This window comes from Calliopsis andreniformis, chromosome 2 (genome assembly GCF_051401765.1).
Source record: "Calliopsis andreniformis isolate RMS-2024a chromosome 2, iyCalAndr_principal, whole genome shotgun sequence".
NCBI classification, from domain to species: domain Eukaryota; kingdom Metazoa; phylum Arthropoda; class Insecta; order Hymenoptera; family Andrenidae; genus Calliopsis; species Calliopsis andreniformis.
The window spans coordinates 11,820,236-11,839,699 of record NC_135063.1 but is presented as its reverse complement, the minus strand read 5'-3'; the positions used below and the strand labels follow the sequence as shown (position 1 = coordinate 11,839,699).

General features: G+C 39.5%; 1 protein-coding gene across 1 annotated transcript in view; it reads left to right on the top strand.

Annotated features, from left to right (window-relative positions):
* The window catches only part of LOC143186443 (uncharacterized), a 73,605-nt gene extending 54,141 nt beyond the window's left edge, over nucleotides 1–19,464 (top strand). The window contains exons 3-5 of the mRNA XM_076390121.1: nucleotides 13,760–13,872; nucleotides 18,893–19,128; nucleotides 19,347–19,464. Coding sequence (XP_076246236.1) covers nucleotides 13,760–13,872; nucleotides 18,893–19,128; nucleotides 19,347–19,464 — 467 coding nt within the window. The remainder of the gene's footprint in view (nucleotides 1–13,759; nucleotides 13,873–18,892; nucleotides 19,129–19,346) is intronic.

Sequence of the window (19,464 nt, the reverse complement as noted above, 5' to 3'; positions counted from 1 at the left end):
CGACATTTGTTAATAATCTACAAAGCTATTAATATGATAATTATATAGTGCGACTTTGAATGAATTTCTTGACGAGTTTCTCGCTGCAGAAACGCTTCGAGTGAAAATACCGATTGCCAGAGAAATCGAACTGCTTTTCGAGGCAAGTGAAATTTCTTCGTTACGTCTGTGCACGTATCGGCCGATCTACCGAAGAGCGTTTGATCGACTAAAAGGCTCGAGCTGGTAATTGAAGTCCGTGCACGTATCGCTCGATCTACTGGAAAATTCTAATTCCTCGCGATAATCGATCAACAGCACTTTAATCGATTTCGAGGAGCTCCCTAGCGCCAAAATGTATGTTCTATTAAGTTACTTCAATTATTCACGGCCAAACTCGTTCTCGTACTACATTTAAAAGTTGCTAATATTTGTACTCTTGTTCAATCCAGAGCAATAGTAATTTTAATGAAAAGAAGCGCGTGATAGTGTCAAAAATTAACACAGAACTTAAATATACTAATAAATAGGAGAAAATAAATATAATAAAATATGATAAAGAGAAATTTTTTCAAAATTGAAGATTCATGAAGGTACCTATGCATTTTAGTGACTAAAATAGATAAGTAAAGAACTACAGAGTGTTCAGAAAACTTCTTCGTATCTTCTTTCTTGGTCGTCCCCCATTACTCTAATTTTAAAAAATGATTCTAGCACCTCGCAAGTATTCCAGCTTCGTCGCATGACAAATTACTGGCGCAGCCTTAAAATCCCCGAGAGGCGTCCAAATCCGAGATCCAACAAATCTTCCTACAACTTTGTCCAACTTTTGACGACTTCCAGGATCGTCCCGTGAAACGATCGCAAATCTCGCCAAACCAATCGCAGTAAAAATACGAACTATGTCAGGATGAGAATAAAATCCTAAAGAAGCAGTCGGTCGAATAACAGGAGATGAGAGATCGCCTTCTCCTCCCATTCCTTCGTATCGTCCTCGCTTGTATCGCTTTCACGTGCCTGTCCACGTGTCCTCCTCGTTTCTGACACTCTCTGTTATTTTGCAATATTTCAACCTTAGGAATGTCGATAGAGTTATTGAAGCATCGAACGGAGGAACGTGACACGTGAACAAACTTTTAAATCTTTGAGGGTTTCGATGTTCTACAGTGTCGTTACAAGTTTCAGCAATTTTTTAAATCTTTCAGGGATATTGAAAGCTGTTCCAGAAATTATGTGCTACGTAGAAAGTGAATTCTTCGCCTTTTCTCTTTTCTGCAAATATAAATTCTAGATCTCAATTAAGGCCTTAATTTAAATTTTTCGAAAATGTGATACAGGTCGTTTTGCCTTACAGCCACGGATATGTAGTCATTCGAAGCCAATTATATCCATTAGCAATATAAGAGAGTAATATCGATATTAGAAGAATGGAAAAGAATTCGCAGACGATCTGCCTACTCCAGGCCTTAATGCTCGGCTCTTCCTTTTCTTTCGTCGCGTTTCGTTTCTCATCTTTCTTCTCTCCCTAATGACGCCTCTCCGGTGTCATTCGGCGCGCAAAGTGCGCTAGAAGCTTGCCATTCTGCTCGGTCGAGCGCACGAGGAATACAGGATGACAGAATGGAAACGTTCCAGTCCCTGGAGACGCCACCAACGCCCATAAAATGATATCGAATTTAAGATACGCGGTACAGTGGAGACACGGGATCGGGTTCCTGATAAACGGAAACCCTGTGTTTGCCGATTGTCATGCACCGATAGTAGGTACCTTCTTACGTTGAAATTTATGTCAGGACAGTCGATCTGCCCCAGCAGTTAACCAAGTTTCCTGGTGAACTACGATTCACTTGAGAAGGTTCTCCGACAGTAAAAGAGGGTAACTGCTTCACCTGTTTCCTGGGTAATGAAATGTTTGACAGAAAATAAAAGAAAATTCGTGTTTGAAGACGACCTGACATAGAGCCAGTAATTCTATCAAGTTTGAAGAGCGTAGAGGCATTCGGTTATGGTTATAGTTCACGAAATTAGCAGATGAAGAAGGGGCTCCATTCCCCATGCTCGAATTGAAATTCAAAAATTAAAAGGAATAAAAAGACTTTGGATATTTGAAAATTTGAATATTTGAATATTTGAATATTTCAATATTTCAATATTTGAATATTTGAATATTTCAATATTTGAATATTTGAATATCTGAATATCTGAATATTTGAATATTTGAATATTTGAATATTTGAATATTTGAATATTTGAATATTTGAAAATTTCTAAATTTCAATATTTAAAATTTTGAATATCTAGAACCTGTAACATTTAAAAAATTAATTAAATTACACAAAAAGACTTTTGATTTCTATTAGACTGTTATCTCAAGCGTAGTATATCACAATTTTAAATTAGGTGGAAATTAATTAGACGTACAAGCACCGCAAGCCATTATTATCCGTTAATAATGTCTAGACCGTAATTGGAGCACTTGCGAGCGGAATAGTTATCGGAACAACCGAACACTAGAGAATACAGATTCCGTCCTGACTTTGGTCGTTACATGTTGCTGCAAGCAACTACAATCTGAGTGCAAGTGTTACAGTCTGAAGCGCACGGATAGATCCGATTGTAAGGCAATAGCTAGAAAACAATTGTAGGATACAGCAATGGAGACACACCCGCGCCTCCTATACACAGTAATTACATCGATACCGCAACCATTTCTGACTTCTCTCGATTACACATATCGCAACTAGCTCGATACTTCGTTCTCGATATCTTACTCCGATCGCCAATGACGTGTCCAATTTTTCAATCGTATTTCATTCAACATTTTATGGGTGTATAATAATGTTTAATGCGCGCACATCGTGATCAAAGAAGGCAGCAATTTGGCCTGACTAAGGAAGACATTTGTTGCTTATCGTAAATTCTTTTGGAGAAGGGATTGACAAGCTGTCCATTGTACACTTTTTCGTGCCAGGGGTAATTGTTGGTTCGTTCTCAAAGGGACGCTTAATTAGCCTGTCTCACGCGAAAGGTCATCGAGAATTGACGCTCAAAGGCGCCTGCGTTCCCTGCCGCCTCAAAGTAAACACGACAGAGAAAGTTTCAGAACCGGTTGAACATTCCCCTCGACAAGGTTCTCTTACGTGAAACGATATGAGGCGATCGGTAAAGCGGGCCACATCGTTCGATCGTTTCAAGTTCTTGGAGCAATTTGTACATTTTTATGTGGTAGGCTGAATTCTTGCTCTAACACCTGGCAAGGTGCTCAGAGGAATGTGCTGTTAGAAGAAATAATGTTGATGTTATTTCTGAAAGCATAACGTTCAATTTTATTATTTTTGTTCATTTGATATATTTGATTATATATATAAGAATAATATACCTAATTCAGAATTCTGGGCTAGTCGGCCAGAGGCTGATAAGGAATAAAGATTTATTTTTCTCTTTCGAATCTCTGAATACCTTTCCAAGTGGCCTGGTTTAAAGCCTCATAAATGGAAAATAAAAGATTGCATGACTCTTACAAAAAATTAGCTTCTTTCGACGTCTCTTGCTATCCCTTGATCGATTGACCTACTGCTCTGCATCTGGTACATAAATTATGACACTTTTTATATTATCTATAATTTAATTAATATCCCTATATGTGTATAATATTTCGGTACTATTATCAGAAAAAAATAATGTTTTATATTCATAAAACTTTTCACCAGGTGTAGTATTATAATCTTGAACTCTGCATTATCTCGCTTCACGTTTATTATCTATAATTTAATTAATACCCCCATATATGTGTAATATTTCGATACTATTATCAGAAAAAAAATAATGTTTTATATTCATAAAACTTTTTACCAGGTGTAGTATTATAATCTTGAACTCTGCATTATCTCGCTTCACAGTTCGTCTTTTCCATCTCCTCTTGCGTCCATCTGATATTTTCAGCTGCCTATTGTAATACAATGTCTGAATGCAAATGCGGGAGTATTTTCGACTAGGTCGAGGTAGCCCACTTAGTCACGAGTTTGAAAGTTCGTCTTTCGAGTTCCGTACGCAGAATAACCGTTTGCACGTCGAAGGAATTTTCAAGCCGCATTAAAAAGCCCACTCCTCCCAACACCCCCGCACTTGTGCGAGGGAGAATGTTTCCGGCGGAGTTGTCAGATTAAATTTTCCAGCCCATGCATCTTCCAGATGCACTCTTGCGCGGTGGCTCCGCGAAGAATTGAGATAAATAGGCGGATAAATACCCTCTCGCTGAAGTTAACCTTTATTAATTAAGCTGGAGATGAGGATAAGGAGATCCCTAATCTCGAGGGACTTAAGGTGAAGAAGGAAGTGGGTTAGAAACATTAATCGACCGATAGATTTAAGATGAATCGGTGGGTCCTGAAACTGATAACAGATAATGGACGATTCGCTATTTGCACTTGAAGTTTTCTGAAAATTTATTTACGTTGGCGTGAGATCTAAATACTGACATAGGTATTATTTGTGTCCCATGAGAAGTCCTTTGGAAAGCAGGAGTACTGACTGTCAGTAATGAAAATTTTCTCTTGCATTTTCTTTTGCGTGAAACAATGACCTTTCGATCTCTTGTTAAGGGGATGTTTATTTTTCAATCAAAAAGGAAACAATTACCACAGGAACATAGTAGCAATTCACTGCAGTGTTGCAATAAAAGCAGAATGTCGAATAAACAGAGAGGAAAATGACTTTGTGGTTAGTTTAATGCAACAGTGTTGCATTAACATGAAAGTGTTCAATTGGCGTTTCGAAAACCGAGGTGAAACGTTTGTTTAGAAATTACGACGACTATAAATTTATATCCTTCGAGAAGTACCTTCTTACCAGTAGTTAACTGTCCTCAAGAGCATTCTCTCCAAGTAACTAAACGATAATAATTCAAAGCTGTAGAGTCTCTTTGAAATACTATTAGCATACTTTCACTGCCCATAAAAAGCTCTATTACAAAAGAATTAAAAAATACATTTCTTCTTTTGCTTACTAAGTATTACTCCTTTCAAAGAATTTTAATATCGCAACAAGTATTTCTAGTAATTATTAACGACAATTTTTATTTACACAAAATGATATTTTTCTTCTTCTAAAAATTTATTTTCCCACTACAATTTTCGCTCCGATTTTCCAGCAAAGCGTCTCCAGTTCCACATTCGTCAGATATTTTCCCTTCCCGTCTTGGAGCATAAAATCTGTTCTGAAAACCTTAAGCAAAGTTCGAGTTTCACGTCTCGCGATTACAGGGCGGAAGTACACGCAACGAACGTCTGCATAAGATGGCTTGCGTGCGTTTCCCCTCAATTCCACGACTCAATTCCAACTCTTTTAACGTCAGATGGAAACCTGCCTTTTCCATTCCTATCAACCGATCCGCGGCTTTCTCTCTTTCACCGTCTGAATTCGGCTGAATTGTTCCCCGCCGAAACGTCTTCGATCATTGTGTACCTTGCAAATCGGTTGGAACAACCTGCACGTCACATTCCATCGAAATCAATGCGTGTCTTCTGTATACCGTGCAGACAGATAGATAGGGGAATCGGAGATGCAGTGTTTTCTTGGGGTAAACTCGGTGCCTTGTAACAAATCGGTTAGCATTTATATTAATCGCATTTTTTAATTCTATACGATTTTAGATTTTGGATCATGGACATTTAACTCTGTTAGAAAGCTTCAATTTAGATTAATAGGTAGTCTTTGTGAGGCTTGTGGGGTTATTGATTTCGAAATTTAAGTAGTGACTGGGTATTTTAATATAGGAAAATGAAGTAAGATTAATTTGAAAGAAAATTCTTTTTTTAATACGCTAAATTTTTTTTTATTCTGATTCCTACTGTAGAGAAAATTTCTCGATATTCGAATCCTCTTCAATTATTATATCTACAAATACCAGTCCTCAGTTGAAACATTTCGAGTGACCACAATTCAACAAAAATGTCGTCATAAACTCCTCTGCCAATCAAATCCTGACAGCTTTCACATCCATTTCGCATACGTTACCAATCATTTCGAAAGTTTACAATCTCATAAAATGTCACAGACCGAAACGGTCAACCAAAAATGTAGGATCAACGACCTATCAAAAATCAAAACCATCAAACATAGTTGCCTTCATCGATCGACTGACAAACTTAACAGAAATAAAAAAAAAAAGAGAGAGAGAGAGAAACCTGATAACTCATTAATCAGCTCAAAATTCTTTCTTCACTTAGTAGCCACAATCTCTCCTCGAATCTACATTGGAGTCCACCTGACATGCGTGCGTTTAACTCGCCATAAGACTGTCACTGTAATCAGCCGTGGGCAGGATTAATCGTTGCTCATAAAATTATGGGTCGTCCGATTGGACGTGTTCCAAATAGCTGCCAAGCGAGTTGAATTTGCGAGGGGATCCCTAATCGGTCTGTAGAAATCGATGCACGCCACGTTTTATAACGCGACCAGTAATTGCGTCAATTATGTAGACATTCGAACGTATTTACACCCTAACGATTCTCGGGCCAGTGCATTGTTCGCGGATACTGGAATTTAATAATAAACATGTGTCAAATAATTTAACGACGATTAATTAACGAATCGAATATTTCTCGAGCAATTTCCTCTTGCTGCCATTGAACAAATTTCACGCAGTTGCTCGATGATTACTTGTTTATGGCTCGCCATCATTCGGGACGTGTCGTCAAAAAGCGTAAATATATTTATGTACCCGTTGTTGAGGTTTTTACGATCGAAACGAAATAGAACGCTTTTCAAGAGTGGCTCGACATCGAATGACATTTACGGTTTACGCAACAGTACGCGTGAATCGGTGAATAAAAAAATGCTCGACGATCGATCCTCCGCCATTCTTCCCTCAAAATTTCATAGTCCATCGAGTACAACAGTGCCATTGTCGAACGAATCGTTCGTAATTGTGAAATAATATTTACGTTGCGAGCCTCGGTTTATTGAGCTTTTTGTGGGGTTTTTCGATCGACAGTCGAAGAGTTTAAGAGAGTGGAAGAATTGCGAGAGATCGTGGTGACATGAATGGAGCACAATATTTCTGGAAGCTCGTTATTATATTTCAAATTAAATTTATTTAGAGTAAATTGAACGAAATTCGTATTTTCGGTTAAATAAAAGCGATATGAAAAACGCATGACTTAATCTCTAAAAAGTACATCTCGCTATAAATTCGTTATTAATTAAAATTTGTAAATTCGAATATTCAAAAATTTGGAACTTCTCAATTGCGATGCATAACTGAACTTTACTTAAAAAAGGCTGATGGATATGTCATTCCAAAAACTGTTCCACTCTTTTTTTCGATAGTCTACCAATATACCTCGTGATAGGCCTCTCTTATTACAGAATAAACTCTTTTTCCAATTTTTTCGTAACGCCCATTCGATATCGTATTACAAATATCGGGAAATCCACCCTCGTACGTCCTATACCAATACCAAAACTGCAAAAATCCACTCAATGTAACTCAACGTAGCACAAAAAGTATTTCGAAAAATCGAAAGATAACAATGAAGACAAAGCAGCACCAGTAAAATCCTGCATCTCTTTGTATCCTCAGTTTCTCCATAGACTAGCGAATATCCTAAAAAAACAGCAAGACAACAGAACAATAATTTTTTCTTTCGTTCAATCATCAATGCCTCGAATCAGTAACAATTTGTATACTACACGGATTTGCTTCAATAAATATTCGATAGGCGACAGTGTCGGTGCCAGGACCGATTGCTTTTAAAGCCTGTAATGGCTGCTCGTGGATTTGTAAATTCACGCGATGGATTTCGGTCGGAGCGCATTGTGAATGCAGCACTGCGCGAAACAGCACGACCACCTATTGCTGACTGCCGAAATCCCACAGCTTGTCGACCGTGCACCGTTAATTATGCAGTGTAATTTTTATTGCGCGAGCAAACGAATAGGTGTGAACGAGCGTGATCCATTTTGAGGCTCGTGGCTTTCAGTCAAATACTAGACAAATCTGGAAGAACGTTCATCAATTTTAGTGAAAGAAAATGTGCAGAGGGAGTATGGCATAAAAAATGGTCAACAACCTTTTCTTTGTGGAACTGAAGAATAAAGAGAAGAAATTTTTAGATATTAAAAAAAGTAGATATTTTTGTGTTTGAAAGAACCTATGTGTCCACATAGTATTTGCCATGCTTAGAAGAAATAAGAAGAAATAAGAAGAAATAAGAAGAAATAAGAAGAAATAAGAAGAAATATTTTAAACAGAAACTATGCCTATAGCTCTATCAAGAAATATAACAGCCATATATACTATTCTCTTTCAATTGAATTTCCCTTATATTTCCTTCTAAAGTTGCAACAAATACCGAAACACCCAACTCTCCCTAAAGAAGGCACAATTTATTCTACTATTCTTTTTAATTAATTTTCCTTCGCATTAATTATTCACGCTGCAACAGGTAGCTACCGAAAGCCACTGAAATCTTCGCTATCCTTTGCACGCAAGAAAAATTCGTTTCGATTCGAATGCCTGGACCGAGTTCAACTAGGATCATTTACTCCGGCCGAACTGGCTCTAAGCAGTTCCCCTTAATGACCGCACGTGACGAAACAATTTCTATTGCGCGAGATGCGATCACGTGCGTCTCGACGAAGAAACATAACGAACTGACCTGAGAGCAATCAAGCCTCCAAAGGCGTGCTGAAAATTAATGCAGACCTTGAATTCCACGCGGAACAATCATCTCGGGAGAAATAGCCTGTCGCTGTCTAACATCGGCCAATACGCGACCTGTTTCTCTGATACGAACCGCCGCGGATGAAATACGTGCTGCCGAACAGATGTGCGTTCCTCGCCACTCCTTCGAGTTTTCCGCTGGTACATAATAGAACCGAGGCTTCTGTGCGGAGAAAATGTTTGCGCGTTACGTGAGGGAAAATACCGCTGGAAAATGACGTAAAAGGAAAACGAGGAAAAGTCGGGAGGAGAATGAAGGACGATTGCGTTTGACTTGGGAAGGATCGACCGACCTGATCAATGGAAGAAAGTTGGAGAATTAAGCCGAGTACGCAGAATGCTTCTTACTTTCTATTTTCATGCATCTGGTACAGGAGGTGTAAGGTAATTTGCGACAGCGCCGCGGTTACTCGAGATTCAGGGAAGCAGGTCTAACTGGTTTGGAGCGAGTCGGAGGAGGATGGAACGGGGTGGGACTAGTTACAGAGAGATTCAGGGAATTTCAATGGGACTTAGAGATTAAAAGATAGGAGAAGAGTTGATGATTAGAACAGTTGAAGGTTTAAGAATTTGAGAATTAGGTAACATCGGAAGTTTGAATGTTTAAAAATTGACAAAAAAATCGCAGATCAATTTTTAAGATCTTGCTGGGAAGAGGAGGCTTCAAACTTGAAGTCTGCCGTAAAATAAGTCCTGAAAAAAATTTATCCAGTTCCGGAGAGGTGATGGAATTTGGAAATCATTCGTCGAAAAACCATCCCTTCTTTCTCAGCCCGCTGGCAAAGGTAGAAAATTTTTTTACAGGAATTCAATCTAGGGATGATAAAATAGAGACTTTACCCTTTAAAATGAGACCAGGCTTATTGTCATACGATTTTTTTTCACAAAGTTACAGTAGCTCAAAAATCGACTATTTTTTCGACCCATAAATCAGTGCGCTATCCTGATGCTAGAGGCTCACTTTTCACTCAAACACCTATAACTCAGCGAAAAAAAATCGTAGATCACTCGTTAAGGTCTCTTTCGAAAGAGGAGGCTTCAAGCTTGAAATCTGCTACAAAATAAATCTCGAAAAAAATTTATTTCGTTCCGGAGAGCTTACTGAACATGGACAAAATATCAACAAAAAAACAACCTCCTCTTTCTCGGCCTGTAGCCAACCAAAAAATAATCTTCAGAAAGACTCAACACAGGGATGATAAACTAGACACTTTAATCTTTAAGACGAAACTAGGCTCACTGCCAATCGATTTTTTTTCGCGAAGTTACAGCAGCTCAAAGATCGACCATGTTTCGTCTATCGCCCAAACTTTCTTTCGCCCCCTCTGTTCAACCATTCCTCTATCCACCCTCCACCCTCCATCCCAACGAATCGAATTTTCTGAAGCCCCTCAACCTCAGCCAGCTCCTTTCGAGCGCTTAAACGTCCCCGCCGCTTAGAGACGCGCTTCACGGAAGATTTAGCCAGGGCAAAACCAAGTTAGAGGCTACAAACCGGACGCGATCCTAACCCCTAACTCGGCTCGCTAAGCTAACCACCGCGTAGCGAAACAATCGCCGCGGGCGTTCGGTGAAATTTAATAACGGTGACCAACAAACGCGTGGCGCCGCGGCTCCAACAGATATTTACTTAGGGTCGTGGAACGGCTGGAGGGCAAACGACTAACGAGGAACCGCCGCTTCCCCGAGGAAACTGTCTCCCCCTAATAGCCATCTCGTGCATATTTTTATTGAAACCGCGCGAGACGAGGAGCCCTCCACGCGGGGCTGTTTTCCCAGAGAAAAAAGTGGGACAAGAAGTAAGAGCGAACGGTGTCTATTAGGAGATCTGTTGAATATTAATGCCGCGGCGACGTATTCTGGGACGTCCTGGACCGTCGCGCGGCAATTAACGAAGCGATTATTAAAATATGCAGAACGCCGTCCTAATTAGTCCGACGAAACCTAGAAGGCGTTTTGTTCCTGGATTCTCCTCTGCTCGGATTGTCTGCGCGACGAGCAACCCTCGCGATGCAATTTTCTCGCGTTACCGCGCTCGATTACGCGTTCACTACCCTCCCTGGGCGCGATGACCAGCGAAAATTTGGAATTTCTGAGTGGCGGGCTGGATTAATCGCGCTGGACCCTGCCGCGGGATAATTGAAAGGTTAATGAGTGACCCTGCATGGCGGAGGATGAAATTGAACGGAACCTTGTTAAAATCTGTGTCCTGTGTGGTGGAGGGTGGGAGGGGTTGTAAGAAGAATTTTATCTGATTTTGATTCGGTGGAGGTGTGTTGAGCAGGGAATACTGGAGTGAATTTGAGATTATGTATATTGAGAATTAGAGTCAGTTGTCTGTGAAGTGGAGTGTGTTTAATGAACCTTTGGAGATAAGAAACTTCCAGAGGTCTAACTGATTAAGTCTGGTTTTTGTGGAATTTTTAGCATGGGTAGCTAAAAACGTAGCCAGTTGCTCTTTTCAAATTTTCAAATTTGTAACAATAGGAGTGAATGAAAGGATTCTGAGAATTTGTGTCCCTGACAGGTTGATAATTTTATGTTTCCAGACACTCAAATTTCCAGAATCCCTTTATTTGTTCCTATTTCTAAATTTCAATTCTGGGAACTGATTAGAACACCTCTCTCTTAAGGAATCCTTACGAAATATCTTCTATTTCTAAGCAATACAAATTATTACATTTTTATTAGCTTTGATTGTATTTCAAATTATTGCACGTTCCCAAAAAAATGAATAAGTATTTTTAACAAATATACTATAGTCTAACGCCATATCCCATATTATTCCTCCCTAGTCCCTAGTGTCAAGGTTCTTGAAAGTAGATCAGGCTAAAGAATGAGGTATTGTTGACAGTTCGCCCATGAAGTGCGTAGGAGTATGTATACATTATCTTCCTGATGGAAGGTGTGGTTTGAAATACTTTCTGTCTGACTATAAATTCTATACCTACTACTTACTACTATTAATCACTATTCATCACAAAGTTTTCTTTCCTCTTGGGTTTTCCAAATCATCAAAAATCATTTGTTATTCTTCAGCTGACAAAACGTGAATCTTGCTTAATTTTGCTAAATGAGATACACGTGTAAGCCTTCACTTTCATATGACATTTCCTTATCAATACATATGTAAGACAAGTTAATTTTATTTTGACTATTAACCTTTCATTTGAAGACCACTCGCAAGTATTGCAGAAGCTTTTATTATAATAAGAAAGTCTCATTTCATTAAAACGATTCGAAAGGTACGAAACAGGACATTTTTTGCTGTCTTTATATAAGATCTTTAATGAACGAATGAAACGTTTTATAATCGTTGAATCAGCTTCCAGGCAATGTCGAGGAGAAATTCTCTGATCGATTACACCTGTGTCCGAAAATTTCTCATCAGGATTACGTAACGATAACCGAGTGCGTAACTCTGTGCCTTCGACATTTAGACGTCAATTGACTTATGTGATCACACTATCTTGCGCGAAGCTAATCCTTGTAGCAATAATCTCTTATGAAAATACTGTCTACGAAGTGCTCGTACTTTCTAATTTTTATAATCACCCAAAATAAGAGGCTACGTGTTTTAACAACGCAGTCGCAATTATGAGCGATCAGGGCCACTTCTCTAGAGTATGAAATTGACCTTTTAAAAATTTGTGACATATTACTAAATCTCTATAATATAGCCACTACATCCACAATCGTAAAAAAATACATTACTGATAAATTTGAAGTAATATCTGATCATTCAAATTGAAAAGAAAAAGGTTTCATGGTCTCATAATTCTTCAAGGTTGAATTAAGTCTCCATATGGAAGACATCCAACTTGTCCTCCTCGAATTCATAGCACACTATGACTACAATACTTTACTACCCCCCTCAAGTAATACTTTTTCCTCTATAACTTCAATTATTCATATCTCTAAAGTTATTAGCTATTCAGACCTAATATCCCCTGGACATTAATAATACCCCATAGACTGGCATCTTGCAAAAGTCGATGAAAATCAGAAAGTCTTAAAAGTTAGGCGGTTACTCAGCCATAGTGTCAGAGGGACTATGAGGACTCAAGACGATATTATTTACGTCATAGACCAGCCACGGAATCACGTTCATTTTACAGTCTATATAATCCCGAACTCCCCTTAAGTTCCTCATTTCCATAGGCGTGTTTTATCGCTGGGAACATTAAAACTTTCGCCCTTAGCAAGAGAATTATGCCTCGAAATAATGGTTCGTGAAAGTACGGCCAAAAGTGGCCCCGTGAACGTGCCTTTAATAATGGAATTTTCACTTGCTGCCGCGGACCGTTTTTCTTCAAAGGCATTACGCGAATCCCGATGCGCCGACTCTTCCGCGTTACGTAACGCGCGGATCGCTGCACTCGCAGCGACTGCGTTCCCTTGGAACGCTACGGAGAGAAACCTCTTACGTCTTGCGATTATATGGATAAGTTACAGAAGGATGCAGAAATAAAATACGGTTCGGATGTGGCGAGGTGTAGCCAGGTGTAGCTTATAATGTTATAAGGAAGCAGGTAATACTTTTTGCTTCATTTTCTTTTCCTGTATAATGTACAATATTAAATATTAATGTGAGTATCAGGTAATAATTACCTTGATTAACTGGGGAAACTAAAGGTTAAAGATTTTAGTACTTGATCTTTCTCTATGCAGAAATTGCAATTTTAATTTTATGTGCTTGCCTTTATGGCATTGAAGAAATATTTATTCAACTGGGATGTAGTTGGATATTGGATATGGGATATAGTTGAGAATTTCCTTAAACCATATGGAATCTTGTTAAAGTCTGTGTCCTGTGTGATTGAGTATAAAAGAATTTGTAGAAAGTAGTTCATCTAATTCGAACTTATGAACGAGACGAAGGTGTGTTGAGAAGAATATAATTAAAAATACTTTATTATTTCACGTATGGTTCATAGACCCAAGAAGCTCTTAAAAAAACTAAGAATAAAAAAGTACAGTGTTTCTAGCAATCACAAATGAACTTCTAATTCTTATCAAAGTATATGCTAATTTTCCTCGTTCTCATGTTCACAGATGACTGTCCAAACTGCGTGGACGAGCACAGCGGCAGCTTGGCTGCTTCGAGGTGGACGATGCCGCTGCTGAAGCTGGGCGAAAAGAGATACTATCTGGGGATCTTCTTCAAGGTACCACGTCTGCCTATAACTTTGATTTATCCAGCCGCACGGTGAACGTAACCTCCTGGACTTTATCAAATTATTTCCGTGCTCGTAACTTTCCCTGCTGGCCGTCTCTGACGCTTCACCGTGCATCGAATGCCAGGCCTGTTATCGATCTTTTCACCTGACTGTGAGCATCCCCTGTGTATCGCTTTGTACTCGTCGAGAAGAACGCGAGGAGGTGAATCCCCTTCAATTGGGACCAAAACACCATGATACCCCATCGCTTCCTCGTTCAGAGGCGAAATTTGAATACGACTGACTGAGGCCTTGGTCCTAGGTTCTCGTTTGATCGCCAGTTTTGCGACAAAAAGACCATAAAATTGTTAAAAAGTGAAGTTCAGAGAAAATTCAGGTGCAGGAAAAAGGGATACAGAATTATCGATGAAAGGTATCAAAAATTCTGAGATGATTTTACATGTCAAAATAAATAAATCCTAGGTTATGAAGAAAACGCTTAAAATGCGTATGAAATGTGTCTGACTCGAAGGCTTATTCTACTGTCATCTCTGCGCCTGGGTGATGCACGCTGACAGTAGAATAAATCTCTAAGTCAGACACGTTCCAGACGCATTTAAGATGTACCTTAGGTGCACATTTTAGCAAGCAGGATCCCCGTTTAAAATTTCTGACACCTGTTGTCGAATTATTATATCTACAATTTCGAAGTTTAATCAGTAAAAGTTTCATAAATAATAAAAATAGAGATTACGAAAGTGCTTCACGATCGTACTCCAAAAGTCACTGTCTTTAAGCCACGTCACATTTGCGATATATTCCTTAACCCTAAGACGATTAAAAGGATAAAATTCTAAAGTTCTTTATCAAAAAAGTCACCTTTCTTATAACAGAGGAAGCTCAAAGAACCACATGCTATGGAATCGCGAGACTTTTACTATGGTAAAGACGTCCACCCAAAACCTAACTTATATAGAGAAACGTTTACCCCTTAATCTCCTAATCTACCTAAATTCCAGCTCCTGTTTGCCAACTGATTCTAAACCACTCTCCACAAACAGCCAAGTTTACATTTCACATCCCACACGGTACAGTCACAGCAGAATCCAGTTGTTCCCCGAAACGATCTTCCCATTGACACCGAAACAGGAGCACCGTGTCACCAGCAAAGTTTGTCGATCGATCGATATCCCGCAAGTGCCTCTAACCTGTTTATTAGCTTTCCTCTTTACTTTAAACACGTCACACACTTTGCTCGCGCGTTTCGCTAACCTAGACCCTCGCGGTCGCGTGTCTCGTCGAAAGCGAAGTTCCCTAAGGGATCGTGACAGAGACGAGGCAGACAGCTCGATCCTTGATCGATCCTTCCTGGAAATGGTGATCGGCTGGGACGAAACGATCGAGCTACTCTCTCTTAGTCTCTTGGCTCTCCCAGTGACTTCGATCTTGCTATCAACTTTCTTCGAGTCAGACGCAGGCAGGAAGAGAATTGCGTTATTGAAATAGATTCTTCAACACTGACAGTGTTGTTCAGCTGGGGTATAAGGTAATATCCAAATACCTGAATAATTAGGGTGTCAAATGTTCCAGTAAGTGGACCACCATAGAATACAGGTCCAGTGCTTTAATTATATCAAAATAGCTGAATATAGAATTCTATGATTCTATTTTTTATTCTTTTTTATTGGGTAAAGTAAATGTCTCAGTACTTCATCGTTGTCACACTAAGTGGACAATCTATAAACATGTATCTCGACTCTTGAATAGCGTCTCACTAGTTGAATGCAGTATTTTATGTTTCTATGTCATCTATATCAGAATTAAAAATAAAAATTAAATAAAATTAGCGTTAGTGTTCACATATCTGTGTCTGGTCAGCTACTGAGACATTTACCTTATCCTTGCTACGATCTTTCTAAAACGTGGATGGGAATGACGTAAAGCGTTGCTCTAACGATAAGCGGCTGTGTTTCGTAACGCAGCCACCGTTCTCTTCATCTTGATCCTGATTGTAATCAAATCGCTCGAGACAAAGGTCCCTCTGGAATCTCGCTTTTGTTTCGCCGCTGAATAATGGCTGCCCGCTACGATCCGATGAATTTCTACCCGCGTTGTTATGGAAATGAAGGATTTTTATGGTTGTGTTGGTTTCTGCTGTTTAGAGGCTTTGGGTCGGGGGTGGGAGCTGGGATTAGGGTGACGTGAGTGGTAGAGTGGGTGGGTGAAGGAGTGAGGACTCGGTGATTTGTTCTAGTTGGTTATAGTTTTAGACAAATGCTTAGGGTTTGGAGAGAGCTAGGAAAGGGGTTTGGAATTAGAAAAATAAAACTACAAATAAGAAAAATAGTTTCTCAGCTTGTGTGTAAAAGAGAATCTTTTAGAAATAATTTTAATCTGAAGGCATAGAATTAGGTAGAGAAAGAAATATGGAGATGAACCCTATGTCTAAAATTGAATAGAAACAATCGTGAAGCTTTCCTCGATAAATCTCCACGCTTTCTAAAAACAAATTTTTCCATTGGCATTATACCTCCATTTCTATCAATAAATCAACTTTTTGCTTCCCCTTTCCTGCTTCCTCTCATTTAAATCTACTCCAGATGCATTAAAACGGTGGACTACACAGCCACCATAATGCACTTGACTTTCTCCAATTCATCAGCCAGCATACTTCAGCCAGAGTTTCCCACGATCATTCCGCGACAGCATATTTTAATCTTATCGCATAGTTTGCAAATCAGGTCTACGCCAGTTTCGCGCGAACAATCGGCGCACGTTCTACATAGACGGGGGAACACTCTCGACGAGTGGAGGACACGAGTAATATTAGAAATATTTCAATGGCGTCACGCTGCGAAATATGCAAATGAAACGTGGATGCCGCGTTTCTTTGCGCTCACCCTATCGTGCATGAAATATACGGGGGGACGCTTGTTGCGCGGTCATTTGCCAGCTGTAATGGAGCACCGTGTCAAATTTATGTACCTCTGTGCTCGCATTTTTGAGCTTCTACATTCTATACTCTGCACAGTTGGAACACTCGACGCTCTTATCTTTCGTGACACAAGGGAAACGTTTGAATTCTCAAAGCGAGGCGTTGGCAAAATAAGATAAATATGAAGCAGTACAAAAAACTTAGAACGTTTCTATAAATACTATATCACCTGTCTTAAGAGAAGAAACACATTTATAAACATATATGCATATGTGAAATAACACTGAACCTTCTTTGTAAAAGATCCACTGATTTTTCTTGTCGAAGAATTAACATAAAATTTAAAATTTCTTAATATAGTTATTCAAACTTCTGAATTTGTAACATTCTACATTTCTAAATATTCTAACTTTCAAATATTCAAATATCCGTGACCATGATATAAGAAGCTCTTATTTAACAGACATAAATTTTGTTTTATCCTGAACATTTGCATAAATGGCCATCATTTCTGATATCACCTTACATAATCCTTCCTCCCTCGGTCGAATCTTCTACAGCTGTTCTTCGACATGACAATTCTCAATCAATAATAAGGTATCGTAATGAATATTTCATTACCAGGATCGCAAATAGATCAGATCCAAGTTAAACGAAACGAGTGAAGATAAAGGAGATGCTATTGAATATTCAAATGGAATTAAACACTCCCTCGTTCCCTTTATTGAGAGCGATGTAAAGGGTAATTACAGGAGAAAAGACTTGGATGTTGGGATATGCGGTCGGGAATAATTCTTTTCACGTTCATCGATTGCCACGGGTAATTTGCTGGACAGAACGAGTGTCCGCGTTGGCTTTCCTCCTTCACAAGGGAACCGGTATTTTCATTGCATTCGGCTTGGAACAGTAATTTCCACATAAATTCAGTAACAGCAGTAAAACAGAAATTAAAAGGTTATTTGATTAATCAAATACCATCTCGGTTGACGTTATTACCATCAGCAGAGGCCATATCTGTCATTATACATGGGAGGAATATAAATTACAGGGGCCATTCGACTCTTGAGAGAAGTACCATTCCAATCGTTTCCTTTTTTTAGTCGAATTCGATATCCTTTATATAAAGAAGAAATATTATCTTCCTCGAGACGATTAAACTTTCGCTTTAAAATCAGAGGGAGTGGAAGTAATTTCGTTGCAAGGAAAAAGGAGTGCACTGTTACAAATCGCGCTGCACAAGTTCAGCGATAGCAGACAAGGGTAGGGAGGAATGGGAGGGAGAGAAGGAAGGGAAAGATTTCGGACGACATCGCTGCAATCGCAACGACGCTCTATTTATTGCGCTTTATTTGCATTCCTGCCGAGTTACACGCGATTTTTCGTCTTCTTCGTTCCCTTTTTTTCCCTGCTTCCCTTCGTGCCGCGGAGGGCGAAACAGGGATGGGCTTCTGAGTTCACCGACCACGGAGGAAACTCCTCCACCAGCGACACGAAAATCGCATTCGGCCAGTCGGTGATCAGACTCGCGAATTTATGACGAACCTTTGACACGCTTCCAGCAACTTTACTAAAAAATTTCCGTGATTTGATATGATGAAAGGGGAGAGAATATTTATGCAGAATTCTCGTGTTTACCTAAATAATGAAAGTACGAATACTGGTAACTTTACTGCACACATAGTTGCATATATTGCACATATAAGAAAAATATTAACATCAAATTTATAGATATATAATATCTTTCTTTATAATCATCTTCACTAAAAAAAAAGACACTCGAGAAATTCAAGCGCTCATTCCCTCTCGCGATTAATATAACTCACACAGAAAACTTCCTCGACCATATGTTTTATAAATAAACGACCGCACAGTATCCCAGGGGCAAAGTGCAACACCCTTGGCGTGCATATTTATAGATAAGGGTAAATCCACAGTCATTCGTTCGCTTGCCTGGTCGCAGTAACGATAGCAATAAGAACGATGGCAAAGAAGGTGAGATGAACGAGGCGGTGCACCGCGGTGAATTTCAAATTCACGCTTAATGCGTCTTGAGCGAAATTTCATTCGTTCTTTCATTTTATCGACGTGTTCCAGGCCAACTGGTACAGGGCGTCCCAGTATTGCCGGTATCATGGGATGCACCTGGCAAGCATAGCATCCCAAGAGGAAAACGATAGGCTTGAGAAGCATATTAAGGACTTTGGCCTCGGACACGAACACTTCTGGACCTCTGGTACAGACCAGGCCGAGGAGGGGACATTCTTCTGGATGGCTAATGGCAGGCCGATCACATTTGAGAATTGGAACGTCGGCGAGCCGAATAATTTCAGGTAAAATCACTTGAGAATCTCGAGAGAATCTCCTCAACCATGAATATAATCATAATATTCCTGAATGACATTACCATATACGCCATATCATCCTCAAAGTCACCACCCTCTAAAAACACAGTAACTTCACAAATAAAACTATCACGAAAAAGCAGAACTTAAGCACACGTACTAAATCGAGAATCTTTTTCTAACGTAATGTCTTACCTCGATTTCAGATACGAGAACGGCGAAGAGGAGCACTGCCTCGAGCTCTGGAACAGAGACGGCAAAGGGTTGAAGTGGAACGACACCCCCTGCAGCTTCGAGACGTTCTTCGTCTGCGAGGTCCAGTGA